The sequence below is a fragment of the Arvicola amphibius genome, chromosome 10 (assembly GCF_903992535.2).
Source record: "Arvicola amphibius chromosome 10, mArvAmp1.2, whole genome shotgun sequence".
NCBI classification, from domain to species: Eukaryota; Metazoa; Chordata; class Mammalia; order Rodentia; family Cricetidae; genus Arvicola; species Arvicola amphibius.
In genome coordinates this window covers 51,117,113-51,131,054 of record NC_052056.1, presented here as the reverse complement: position 1 = coordinate 51,131,054, position 13,942 = coordinate 51,117,113, and the positions used below count along the sequence as shown (strand labels likewise).

The following is a 13,942-nucleotide window of genomic DNA, read 5'->3' as shown; positions in this document are numbered from 1 at the left end:
TTTGAAAAAAACACATTGAAGATAAATAATTCTCCATATTTTTCATATTTTTAAAAGTAAGCAGATTTTATGCATTGAGTATATTGTACTTATTTTATTCATAATATTTACATTCCTATTTGTGGAAAATATAAATTTTTCCTTGGAAATAAAGTGCTTTAAAGTCTGGTTAATTCTGAGATTTCAGAGCATCATAGAGGGGAAAGGTAAAGGCTTATGCTATAAGATTATTTTAAAATACATATATTTCAAGATTATATTCAAATAATATAGTCAGTAGTTTCATTACTAGTATTTTAAAACTCTAAAGTATTTCAAATTAGTTTTATGTATTTTATACTTAAGTAATGGTATGAAAAGTCTCCATTTGTTGTTCCTAAATGATACTTTCAAATGTAGGATTCTTTAAATTTAAAAAAAAAAGTGATCCTAGGACATCTCTAGATAATACTATGCATATCACAAAGACCTTCTAGGACTTTGTGAGTCTGACTACCAAGCCAGGATATGAGGCAACTCATGACAGACAGAAATAGGGAAATAAAGTAAGCAAGCATGAAAGCTAGGGAGGTAGCTGAGCTGCTGAGGTGTTTACCATTGTAGCATGAAAACCCAAGTTCAATCCCAGAGCCCATGGGTTTTTGTTGTTGTTGTTATTGTTGTTGTTGTTTTGTTTTGTTTTAAATAACCTTGTCATGGTAGCAAACCCAGCATTAGCACGTCAGAGACAGGTGGGTTCTGGAGTGCCCTGGCTAACTAGACTTAATCAACAAACTCCAGACCAAGTAAGACTCCCTGTCTCAGAAGAAACCAAGATGGATGACTCTTAAAAAAATACCTGAGGGAGTCCTCTAACTTTCGCGCATGCACACACACACACACACACACACACACACACACACACATACACATGTGCACACACTCACCAAAGTGGTAATAATAAGCAGCAAGCAGTGAGCTTGCCAGTGAAATTGATGATTCCGCTCTGAGCAACCAGGTCAGCTGGCGTGGAGGTGCATGCCCATACCAGCTCTTTGGAAATAGAAGCAAGACGATTATGGGTTCAAGGACAAAACGGCTAAATATGGAGTTCCAGGTCAGTCTCAGCTACACAGAAATACCTTGTCTCCAAACCTAACTTGATCAGTTAGTTAAACTACCAGGTTATAAGAGATATCTCACCATTGCTGAGAAGCAAGATAAATGCATTAGCCTTTGAAAATCTGTCTCAGGAGAGTCGTGGGTATGGGGGTACGTATGTGGGAAGTCTTCTTCCCCAATCCTTCCACTTCCTGTCTACCAAGCTTCTGCAGCTTCACCCAGATATCTACAGTATATCTTTGTTAGTAATTCTCATTGAGCAGAAGCCAGCAGCTAGCCTAGGATCCAGCAGGCATGCTGCCATTGCTGTGCGGGGCCCTTAGAGACAAAACCATCCCAAGGATTCCCTGCCTTTGCCAGTCATTTGTGGTTTGCATTTGAAGTGGTATTGCCTCTCTTGCCAGCCTTTGAAAACTGGCTTTACTTTGCTAGCTGGGGGGTGTTCCTCATTAGTCAACACTCTAGAATTTTTCCTAACATTCAAATTTTATATGCTTTCTAAAATTTGTGTATGTTTTAAACAATCACTAGTCAATAATTTTTAAGACTCCACTTACAGTACTCTCAAATTATCATAACCTGTAAACTTGGTAATGCATGAGCATTCATATGAATTTTTAGAAAGAGACCTGTCTGAATAGAATACACTTGTGTCTAATTTTATGAGACTAAACCATGCCAGTAGAGAGAATGTCAAATTTTCTACTTCAACCATTCTGTTTTCTGAGGAGTGTGGATTTATATTGATGTCTTCTCAAGAATTTCCAAAAAGGCGATTTTTCCCCCCTTGCATGGATTTTTTTAATGCTCTAATTCCTAGGGACCCTGTTTTCAAGTTGAAGTACCTAAAAATATAACATGTATCAGTTTCTGTTTAAATATTTGACCCTTTGCTAATTGACTCCCCTCTCTCTTAATAGTTCTGCAAAGCTGGATGAGGAATTTGAAAAGAAGTTCAACAGCCTCCCTCAATATAGTCCTCTTACATTTGACCGGAAATGTGTATCTATTCCAAGGAAAAAGAAGAAGACTGGAAACATGTCCTCAGAATCGACTAAAACCAGCAAAGGTTAGCTGTGGCTGCTCTACTCCTCGCATTGCATCAGAGCCTCAAATGCCCTTCCACTAACTTCAGCTCCCTTAGAGAGATACCCTGATTAGAGTTAGAACTGAGGCAGTATGGAGGTAGAATTGCAGGTTGATTTCCAAAACTGTCTTGCTCTACCTCCTTTCTCCTTTCTTTCCCCTTAATTCTCCTTAGCCTCTATCTTTGCATCATGTGTATACATTTGCTCCTAAAGATGTACTCAGGTATCTTACTCATGGTCATGTGGTCATGCTGCCACTCTCCAGTGCTCTCCGGGAATTTTTGAGATTTTGTTGAGCAAAATCCACTGACTGAATAATACTTTTATCTGATGAGTCTGCAAAAGAACAGGCTCTGGAGCTGTGCAAACCTCCTTTTTGCCTGAGAAGCAGACACTGTTATTTACCATCTGTATGGACCCAAACAAAATAAAACTACTTAGATTACTCCAGTAATATACTTTGTTAAATTTGAAAAGAGTGCTTTGTTTACATATGCTTTTAAGAGCATCAGGTTCTCTTTCTGTGTCAGGAATCTCTTCAAATTATCAGTGTGACTTGGGTCACTCAATCAGGGACAGCATTCCCATATAAAGGATCTTTTTACGGATATTTGCATTTTCAGTGCTTTCAACACCTAGACAGCTGTTGACATGCCTGCCGTGTGTGGCAGACCCTGGGGCATGATTTGAATGCCAAACAAGGGTTCCAGTCAGGCCCAATGAAGAATTAGCCTACCCAGAATCTAAGTATTGCTGTCAACAAGAACTTGTCTTTTGATTTTTCTTTAGGACTAAAGATTGGTTAGGGAAACTTTCCTCTAGTTTTCCCCCACAGTGATATCATTTCATGAGCTGTCCTGCCACAGACAGGAACTGGAGAGATCATGCACAGGAGTGGCTGAGCTACACCTGCTTCAGGGTCAAATTCTGATGAGGGTTTGGTAGATGAGTTCTTTGTAATTATCTTGCAAGAGTGGTGACCTGTTCCCTGCTTGTATCAAATCAGATTTATTCCCTGATTTTATAGATTTTGAGGGAATATTTAAGATTTATATTATGGAAAAATGCATTTATGTTTTTTCTCTAATAAAATCTAAACCATTCTCCCTCAAGATTTATAAACCCTTTGCACACTGTAATTGCCACAACAAAGAGGGAATTACTTAGGATATACTTCTCAGGATATTATTGAAAGGTTTGTGGAAAACCCTACTTCATAATTAAAGGCTGGGAGGGGCATAAAAATAATTGTAGAATTACCCATTTCCTTCCATGGTTACTAAGAAACCCAAAGAATAAAGAATTAACCAGGAAATGCAGCATCCCCGGTCTTTCTTATCTGGGAAAATCAAATAGTATTCTGTGGAGACCTTCCAAGGATAGGAGGACTAGAGCCGAAGTAGACCTGTTGACAGGCAGTTGAACACCAGGGACAGCTACCACACGAAATGGCAGTCTTTGTCCTGGAGATTCTTAGGAATAAACCATGTAGTCCATGGGGCCAAAGATGCCAGCTGTCTTGAGCCACCTACCACTCTTTTTGGCTTTAAAGATGCTGACAAATACTTCACAAGCCAGTGAAATGGCACTTAATTGATTGATGTTCAAGGCACATTCCTTATCCGACTCCTTACAGTTCAAGACATTCATTTTACAACTGTGAAATTGCTGAATTATCTACCCTGGAAAGTACTGATAGATTATTTTTCTAAAGCTGAAACCCTGAAGTTAGGATCTATTTTCACAAAACCTTTCTTGGTTGTCTATTACATGCATTCTCCTCTCCAGCTAAGATTAATAGTATTTCTTCTATGTGAAATAGCTCTTTGTAGTTTTGCATTGTGCTTCATACAGCACAATCTTAACTTGTTCATTATACTTCTTGAGCCATAAAGCTGCTGGTTCTTCAGTGGTATGTAAGAATTGTATATTTGGGAACTCTTCTCTTTTTAGATTATACTCCATGTTGTGTTTCACAAAACAAAATGGAATTTAAATAAAGCAAAAATTAAATAATATATTCTAGTTAGCAAGCTGGAGAAATAGTATTCATAACCAATTTGCAATTTGGCATTAGCGGTATACTAGACTGCAGGTTATTAATGAAATTATCATACCAGCTGTGCTGTAATTGCCCGATCTTTAGGGGATAGAGAGATTGTTTTCTTAGACTCTAGACCCTTTGCACCTTTGCATAATGAGTTATTCAAAACAAACACTGTGTATGAGATCATTAATTCTTCTGTAGGAGAGCATGTATCCACAGGAAACATTTTTTTTTTCCTTCATTTTCAAGGCAGGGTTTCTCTGAGTAGCCCTGGCTGTCCTTGAACTCATTCTGTAGACCAGGCTGGCCTCAAACTCAGAGGTCTACCTGCCTCTGCCTCTCAAGTTCTGTGATTTAAAGGCTTGTGCCACCTCTGCCTGGCACAAGCAAACTCATTTTTAACCCCAACAATTTCCTTTTGACTGAGTTTTCTGTCCCATCTGGTTCCCACAGTCATTAAGTCCCAAAGAAATCACACAGAGGTCTACATTAACTATAAACTGATTGGCCTAGTAGCTCAGACTTCTTATTAACTCTTATAACTTATATTAGCCCATTATTCTTTTCTATGTTAGCCACATGGCTCAGTACCTTATTCGGCAGGGCAGTCACATCTTGCTTCTTCTGTCCCTGGGACAGGACTATGGAATAAGCTTTCTTCTTCCCAGAATTCTCCTGTTCTTATCGCCTGCCTCTACTTACTGTCTGGTTGTCCCACCTATACTTTCTGCCTGGCTACTGGCCAATCAGCATTTATTTAAAATATAATTGACAGAATACAGACCATTGTCCCACACCAATTTCCTATTTGTGTTTTTTCTCCATCATTCATTGTCATTCAACATTAGTTTTTTCCTCACATATACTTGGTACCCCCTTGGGTATTTGTGAGTTCTATGAAGTGTTTAAAGGAGAAATTACTATCTATGATTTTATACCGAAGCATATCTCAGAATGACAGTGCTGACTTGGGTATACTCCTCTATTTCCCACTGAATTCAGTGATTCTTTTTTCCTGCTCTCTCACTTCCTCCTCATGATCTTCCCATTCTTTCTGCCCCATCCCTTATGCCTACACCTTACATTGTAAGGAATGACAGTGACTGCCATCTCCTGCAAATGGCTTTGGTTTATTTTGTCATGCGAGAACACAGCATGATGATTTAGGAAAAGAGTTTCCCTTTGCTTCTAAGAACAAACTCTCCAATAAATTGTGATCCATTTAGCTCATAGTGCAGTTCTGCTACAGAAACCCAATCTTGCATTGTTTTCCAGCAGGTTATCTCTCTGTTCTTTCCTTGTGATTTTGAGTGAAAGCTTTAAATCATGAGTCTAAGTTAAACTGTAACTCTAAGAGGGTTTACTTTTGGAACATCAATTTATCTGTACTGATAATATATGAAGTGTTATTTACAACCAGCCTCAGAAGTCAGAGTTCTAGGAAAACCGTAATTCTCTTTCTTTTTTTAAATTTTTTTGTTTTTTTATTGAGCTATATATTTTTCTCCCCTCCCTTCCTCTCCCTTCCTTTTCTACCCTTTCCAGGGGTCCCCATGCTGCCGATGTACTCAGGAGATCTTGTCTTTTTCTACTTCCCATGTACATTAGATCCCTGTATGCCTCTCTTAGGGTCCGAAAACAGCAGTTTTCTAACAGCAGTCCAGTCCTGTAGAAAACATAAATTGAATTCAAGATGGAATGTGTTTTAATTAAACTCCATCTTGGTCCTTGACTTTTCCTTATTCTTTATATCTGTACATATTTCTTTGGCCTTTGTCAAATGTACTGCTGTTCTTTTTTTCCAACCCACATTATATTTTAATATTAAAGTTAAAAATGGTTACATGGGGAACTAGAGAGATAACTGAACAGTTAAAGGCACTGACTGCTCTTTGAGAAGACCTAGGTTCCCAGCACCCATGTGGTAGCTTACAGCCATCTGTAACTGCAGCCCCATGGGACCTGATACCCTCTTCTGGCTTCCACAGGGATTGCTTGCATGTGGTACATAGTCATTATGCAGGCAAACCACACATATACAAAATAAAATATTAAAAGTGGAAAAGAAAGTAATGGTTAAACAGGAGCTAGCTAGATATTACAACTGCTTAGCATATATAAAACACTAATATAAAATTTAATTCAACTACACTCTCCTCTCCATAAGATGGCTAAGAATTTTTTTGTTTTTAGATCATAGTGGTAATAAAAGAAGCGGGTTCACAGGGTAGAAGCTAGAGTCTGCTGTTTGAAGTTGATGACACTTTCCATCTGTGAGACTGAGATCTGAAGATAGGTAGGCTAGCCTCTCCTGCTAGGAGGTTGTAGTTCCCAGTTTAGGCAGAACTTTGTCATTTTCCCTCAAACTATTTGAGTCTTCATTGCTGTCAAACTTTCTCAGGAAGATAGTGGCAGCAGATTTGCATCTATAAAAGGCAGACTATGGTGAATTTCTTTCTAATTCTTATTGTGTTTATTTTGGTAAGTTATAATCTTATGAGTATACCCAATTTTACTTATTATTTTATTTATGTTTTTAATTCTCATTTAAAGTAATGCGTTTTATAATGCTTTTCTCACTTATACTTCATTGAGCCTCTTCCCCCAACTCTCCTCTCCCTAACATGATTTTTTAATCATGGGTGTCTAGCCCAAGTAAGTAGCTTTACCCCATTCATGAATCCTAACTTAATAGTATGTGCCTAATATACTCTCCAACTTAATCAGATGAATGGATATATCCAACTTACTCAGATCAATGCCCAGTAGCTGAGTGCAATTTGCTACAAATTATTGCAAAGGAATTTATTGATTCATTAGTTATGCAACCAATACAAAAATGCCAGCCTAGTCTTAGAGGAAAAAATCCTTATGCTTTTATATTGATTAGAACACAAGAAATTATAGAACCTGGGAAAAATTACTGGCAGTAGAGTTAGACCTGGCATTTATGATACAACAGTTGAGAAGAGCAGGTTTGCCTGAGTCTTACCTCTGACCTTGAAAAAGTTACCAGGCCTAGATAACACTGAAGTGACTTCTATATCCCTGCAACACATTCCCAAAATGTTCATTTTCCAGGAGATCCTGAGCATGAATGCTTTGGAAAGGTCATGGTTAAGATTTCATTGTCAATGTTCTTTGCCTCTTGGCTTGTGATAAGTTGAAATGCAACGCAAAGGATTGATACAAGTGTGACCTGAGTCGCTTACGTAGCAGCGCTGTGCTGTGTTGACTTCAGGAGGCTGCGCTGATGCTAATATTCTCTTAAACAGTTTGGGACAGAAAGAGATGGAGTAGGAGTCTCAAGTGCAGTGCAAGTGAAGAACAATTGTCTTTTCTTTGTTTCCCGAAAGATTCTTTCTGTAACATTTTTTCCTGCTTTTCATTTCCTTCCTTTTCTCCCCATTTGTGCTCCCTTCTGTGTTTATATAACAAAGGAAACAGATACTACTAAATTTCCTTGTATTTCCTATTTTCTATCATTTTTTAACTTTATTTTGTTTAGACAGCTTGTCAAGCACATGTGCCATACTGGTGAGCAGAAATGAAATTGTTCATTTATTGACTCCTAAATCGTTGCTTTCCTGTGACTGTGATTAGATCTTACTCATTACTTTCGTTTCGTGTATTTGTCACTGTCTTTGAAGAAGCCATCGTTTGTTTACAGTATTTATAGTCATCTTTGGGGGATGGTTCAGAGTAAGGAATTTTTAATGTAAGCTTATGTAAGCTCTTCTATATACGAGCCTCTCTCTGTGTGTGCGTGTCTGTCTGTCTGTCTCTCTCTCTGTGTAAATATGGACAGATTCATCTTTAGCTTTGTCCTTAACTTATACTTCTTAGATTTCTCTGATTCGAGTCCTTTTCTTCTTTTCTAAATCATCCTATACACCAAATCAGTCTGTTTTTATATCCCTTTCCATGTGAGCCAATACTTTATAATTCTCACTGGTAAATCAGTAGGGTCTCCATGAGCCCAGAAGTCTCAGAATGTTTATTCTGCTTTCTCCTATATATCACTCAGGTGTTCCAGCCTGCAGGTACCTGGGTCTTATAAAATCCAGGAAACAATGCTTGCAAACAAATTATGGAGAACATTGCTAATATCGATGTTGCATGTGCACATGACAGGCTTACTTTATGCTTGTTAATTTATTTTTTTCTCGGTGCTTCTTTTTTCCTAAACAAGCAAGTATAGACGTTTATTCTAATTTCATTTAAACTACTCCAACCAATTCAGAAGTTTTTACTATTGGCTTTTTAGAAAAGTGATTTATGGTAATAACTTTTGCAGAGATTTATGGTATCAATGATAAAAATACTTAAAACGTAATTTTTAATGTTTAAAATGTTTTTTAAATTTTTAAAAATACATTTAAATTTTAAAAATACATTTACCACACATTTGTGCCAATTAATGCTTTGTTCTTTATGAAGTGAATTTTTCTTTTGTGAATCTGTCCTATAGTAAACTCTATTCTAGGTATTCTGATTCTAACTGTGAATAAAATCAAAGAACCTGCTGCTATGGAGGTTTTATTATACTGGGGAAACCAAATAAGTAAATAAGTGCCAGGTAAACAAATATATGTTTGAAGGTGAAAAGTGCTATGAAAAATAAGATTGGTAGAATAACTACACAAATGATCAACAAGGAAAAGGAGCACTTGAACAACATTTAGCCAACCAGAACTAACAGACACAACCCAGCACTTGCAGAGTGTGTATGTAGAACACTGTCCAAATTAGATATGGGACAGGCCATGAAACAAACTGATAATTTAAAATTAAATTAGCAAAGTATTTTCTCTGACCATAGTAGAAAAAATTAAAAATCAGTAGTAAAAAAAAAAAAAAGCTTAAATGGTGAGATGAATGCAGATAAAACAGAGCATTAAAATGAAGGATGCAGCGCAGGCTGAAGGGACATTTACTCCCCTCTGAAAGAAGATCTGAAATCAGTACTGTAACTAGGCTTTCCCCTTGGGAATAAAGAAAGGCAAACCCAAATTGAAAGGAAACAGAAGGAAATAGTAAACATTTTTAAAAAATTAATGACATGAAAAGTAATAGAGAAACAATGTCAGAGAAATAACAAAACCATTTCCTTGAAAATTGCAACAAACATTTTACTAGATTGTGACCAAAAACATTATTAGAATCGGAAATGAAACAGGACATTACTATCAACTGAACATAAATGAAAAAAATGTGTAAATACTAAAAACAGAATGTCATACACTAGTAAATTAAATAACCTTGTAAGATGAGCATTTCATAGGAAAACAGGAACTACCGAAATCAACAAGAACAGACATGTGACTTGTCAAGAAGTTGAGCCATCAGTCGGAATGTGCTCAGGATGTGGGGAGTCCAGGCCCAGAGAGTGCCACCAGCTAGACTCTATCAGGCATTTAGGAGGAATTGCCTGCTTTCATATGGAGCACATACATACACTGAGCCACATACATATACACATAAAAAACAAATAAGGAATTAGTACCAATTCTTCATAAACTTAAAAATTTAGCGATGTCAATACCTATGACTCATTCTAATTTCAAAGGCATCACAAGACATGAAAATCACAGCCTATTATATAAATATGGGTGTAAAAATTCTTAACAAACCGTTTTTGACAGAGCCTCATATCCCATCATGATAAAGGCATTCACTAAAGCAGGGGAAGAAAGATTCGCTTAATCCTGATAAGTGACATCCATGTTATATTAGCAGATATGCTATCCTGTAAGTATCCAAACAAGACCAACATTCATTGTCACATTTCTGTTCAACACTGTGGTTAAGTCTTTATGACCTCACATAACAGAGGATCATTACATAATACATCAAAAGCTCAAGTAGCACAAGATAACACAGATAAATAGATAAATTAGACAGTATCAAATTAAAATGTTTGTGCTTTAAAGGAAAACGAAACGATATTTTACACTATGAGAGAAAAGATTTGTAACATATATCTGACAGTGGGCTGGTTATTTTTAAAAATCTTAAAACTCAACAATAAAAATAACAAAAATAGTAAAGTAATCAGAGTATTTCTTCAGAGATATACAAATCATTATTAAGAAAAAAGTTGTCTGCTACTGAATCTCAGTAAAATGTAAATCATTATCACAATGAGAATGATACTGCTTCAGATCTATTGAATGACCATGAAGACTGAAAGCAATAACTGGTAGAGATGGTAGGGAGCTTGAAACCCTTATGAGCGGCCAGCAGGAATATAAACCGGTGTAGCTGTTTCAGTAAACAGTGCAGTATTTACAGTAAACAGTAAGTAGTATACACTGACCATGTGACCTAGCACTTCTACCCCTAGGTATATGCCTGAGAGCAATGCATACATACATTCACAGAAGACCTGTACATCTATGTTTATACCCAATAGTATTATGATAGGCAAAAGGTGAAAACATCCATCAGTCCATAAACTGATCAAATATGGGATAGCCATAACAGTGATATGCTTCCTGATCTATGCTTCCTGTAGCACAGAAGAACGCTAGAAATGTTATGCAAAAACTACTTGTTCTATTGTCTATTTATATGAGATTTTTGAAATAGGCAAACCTGTGGAGATAGACCGTAGTTCAGAGGTGGCATATGAGTGGGGAAATGCAGGATAAGATGGGTAGTTGCTATCAGGTGTGACATATTTGAGGTAATAAAATCTTGCTTGATGGTGCATAAATCTCTAGAGGGCAAAATACTAACTATACTTTAATTGAGTGATTTATTTGGTACATGAATTATATTTCTGTGGAGCTGTTTCCTTGTGCTTGCTTTTTAATCACCTGAAATAAAGGGTTGTTGGGAAAGTGAGATCACAAGTGGTGGGCATGAGGTTGGGCTGCAGCTTGGCATGGGACAGTCTGGAGGGGAGTAAGCAAGCCAACTATGTTGATGTTTGGGTACAGACAGCGTTTTTAAACAGACATAACAGCTGACACAAAGATCTTTAAAGTAGGATTGAAACTACTTGTGCAGCTAGGACATGGTGAACAAGGGTAAGGGGTAACAGACTAAACAGTTCTCCGCATTTCATAGGTCCGTGTTTGTTATGTGAGGCTGCTGACATTTTAAGTACACAGAAATCTGGCTAGAGTGATGCATTTGTGAATCGCCAGTCTATGGCTGGTGATTGATAAATAATCACTGAAGAAGTGAGAGTCGAGGACAAGCAGCAAATCTGTGTTGTCCCCAACTTGCGGTGCCTAGTGAGAGGAAATAGAGGCAAAGATCCATTAGGGAAGAGACAGAGCAAAAGGCTTGATCCTAAGAACCCAGTGAAGGAAGTGTTGGAGGTAGAAGGGTGTAACCCAAGTGGGCAGTCGTTGTGTCTCTGGACAGCCCTGTGCAATGAGAACCATCATTTGGCTTTCATAGCCTTGGGTTGTAGGTGACCTGAGAAAACTAGGTTTTCTTGAGTATCAGGGAAGGGTTTCACACACAACAGGAAAATAAAGTTGTAGGCAACCCCTCTGAGGGCAGTTTTGCTACAGAGGATTTTGGGGAGGAGGCAGTAACGGATGTGAAAAGTTTGAGCAAATGCCAACACCTCTTTTGTTTTTTAATTGGAAGGAATAATGTTTGTACACTGATGCTCAAGGAGGAGGATGGCCTAGAAAAACTGACCACATGGAAACATTGGTAGCTTGCCACCAGCTGGAAGGCAGAGCTTGCCATAGACACTAATAAGTGTGAAATGCAGCAGGGGGAGCCTGTCACACTTAAGAGCTTTTTGATTCTTACACAAACCCTGTGAGTTAGGCACTATGATTATCCCCATTAACAGATGAGACAACAAAATCCATGAAAAATTATTCAGACATGAAGATCTGCAATACATAGAAAGCAACCTGCTTCAGGAAAGATGCTGTTAATTCTGATCCTTAACTGGAAAACAGCAGTTCCATTTTATCCAAATGGACTAAAACTCTGAGATGTCTCTTTAGCAAATATACTTCTGTTTTTAAAATCACCACCACCAACCCTCTTTCCTTCCTAGCCTCAGAAAGGGCCAGAAAGCTGCCTAATGCTCTCAGGTCAGTGGTTATCCTGAAAGTGCTGTTCCTGTGAGATCAGTTTCTTAGAGTGAGACACGCATTCCATCCTTTCCTTTGTGGCCTTTGGGAATCTAAAGTTAAAGCCTTCTCCATTTCATACCATCATCTCTCTGCTGTTAGCTGATTATAGTCTGTTTCTACCCACTATATCTATAGCATCCTCCCAGGGGGTCCCAGCCCTAATGGAGGCTTTTGCCCAACACATTTCCAGGGAAAATCTCCCTGAGTTTTAAATAAGCCTAACAGAATGGGCTGAGCACTTGCTAGCTGACTGAATCTGCAAGAGAACACTTCTTGCAACTCAGTTTACTGATTTCATAGAAGGGAGGAGGGAGTGATCATTAAAAACAACAAAACAAAACCCACAATATCGTTGTGTGCAACATTGTGAACTTAAAATATATTTATAATATTGTCTATAGGTCCTTTCCAGTCCCAGAAAAAGAACTTATTCCACAAAATTGTCAGCAAATATAAGCACAAAAAGGAGAAGCCTAATGTTCCAGAAAAAGGTATTGGTGCCTTCCACCCTCCATTAAGGTGTCTTGGTCACCTCCATTCCAGATTCCTCCTTGAGCAAAGCTTCTGCGCACATCTTTTCCTCCCCTTTGCTTGCTTCAGTGCCATCGGCTCTCGACATGGCGTCTTCATCCTCTCTAGACTCTGCAGCTATGCAAACCTCCATCATTTAGATTCCTGCTCAATTCCATTTCTTGTCTCTTTGATCATAGTTCCATATGAATCTTAAAATCACTGTTTCTCATTTATGTTTGGTGTGTTTAGTCTTCTGGGACTCTTAGCCATTTATTTTGTTTGGCTATTCTTATTTTTCTCATTTGGCAAGCTTTCATACCTTGACCACATTTTCCTACTTCTTAAAATCCTACAGTTTTATAGTCTTGTGAAAGTCCAGCCATTTCTATACTTTCCCTGTAATTAAGAACTCTCACAACCTTTTTTATTCTATTCCTAAATTGTAACATCCTTTCCCCATCTATGCTTCATTGTTGGCTGGAGTTTTCAATCTCCTTCAGCCACAGAACTACTATTTCCAGAGGGCATTAGAAACTTGGGCACTCTATCACCTCGCCCTTCTCTGAATATTCATTGCTGTTGTGGGCTTGATGGACCCTTAAACCTCTTCAGGGTTCATCTTAAGATTTCTGTTCTCATAACTCAAGACTTTCATTCTTACATATAAAAGATAAGTCCTCACATCCGACTCAGCACAGCTGTGTGACCTCGGAGGTGGGCTCTCCTCGGTGTCCTGCATGTCAATGTCACAGCTATCACAAACCTGCTCACCCGAGGCTTATTTGCACCCTATTGCATGGCCGTGTGTGCAGCATGTTAGGCTTCTTACTGAGGCTTCCGCACACTGTGTATGGATGTATGTGTCTGTATGTTCCTGTACCTGCAGCCTTTACTTATTTCGGTTTCATCTCCACATCAACTTCTGCCATTACATATTGATGATCTGCTTTCTTCTGCTTCTAGTGACTAAACATAAACATATAGGTAAAATGTCAGTGTTTGTTATTTCATTTTACAGATCTTGAGATTGTGTTGATTAAAGTCAAGATGTTGTCTAACATATTTCACGAAGGACAGAA

The 13,942-nt window shown here is 37.9% G+C and overlaps 1 protein-coding gene across 6 annotated transcripts in view; it reads left to right on the top strand.

Annotated features, from left to right (window-relative positions):
• The window catches only part of Bbx (BBX high mobility group box domain containing), a 241,533-nt gene that overhangs the window by 209,061 nt on the left and 18,530 nt on the right, over positions 1 to 13,942 (top strand). For 3 of the 6 annotated variants that reach the window (XM_038345736.1, XM_038345733.1, XM_038345732.1), the window contains exons 13-14: positions 2,022 to 2,170; positions 12,752 to 12,841. In XM_038345736.1, coding sequence (XP_038201664.1) covers positions 2,022 to 2,170; positions 12,752 to 12,841 — 239 coding nt within the window. The remainder of the gene's footprint in view (positions 1 to 2,021; positions 2,171 to 12,751; positions 12,842 to 13,942) is intronic. The other 3 variants (XM_038345735.1, XM_038345737.1, XM_038345734.1) reach the window with 1 other exon arrangement.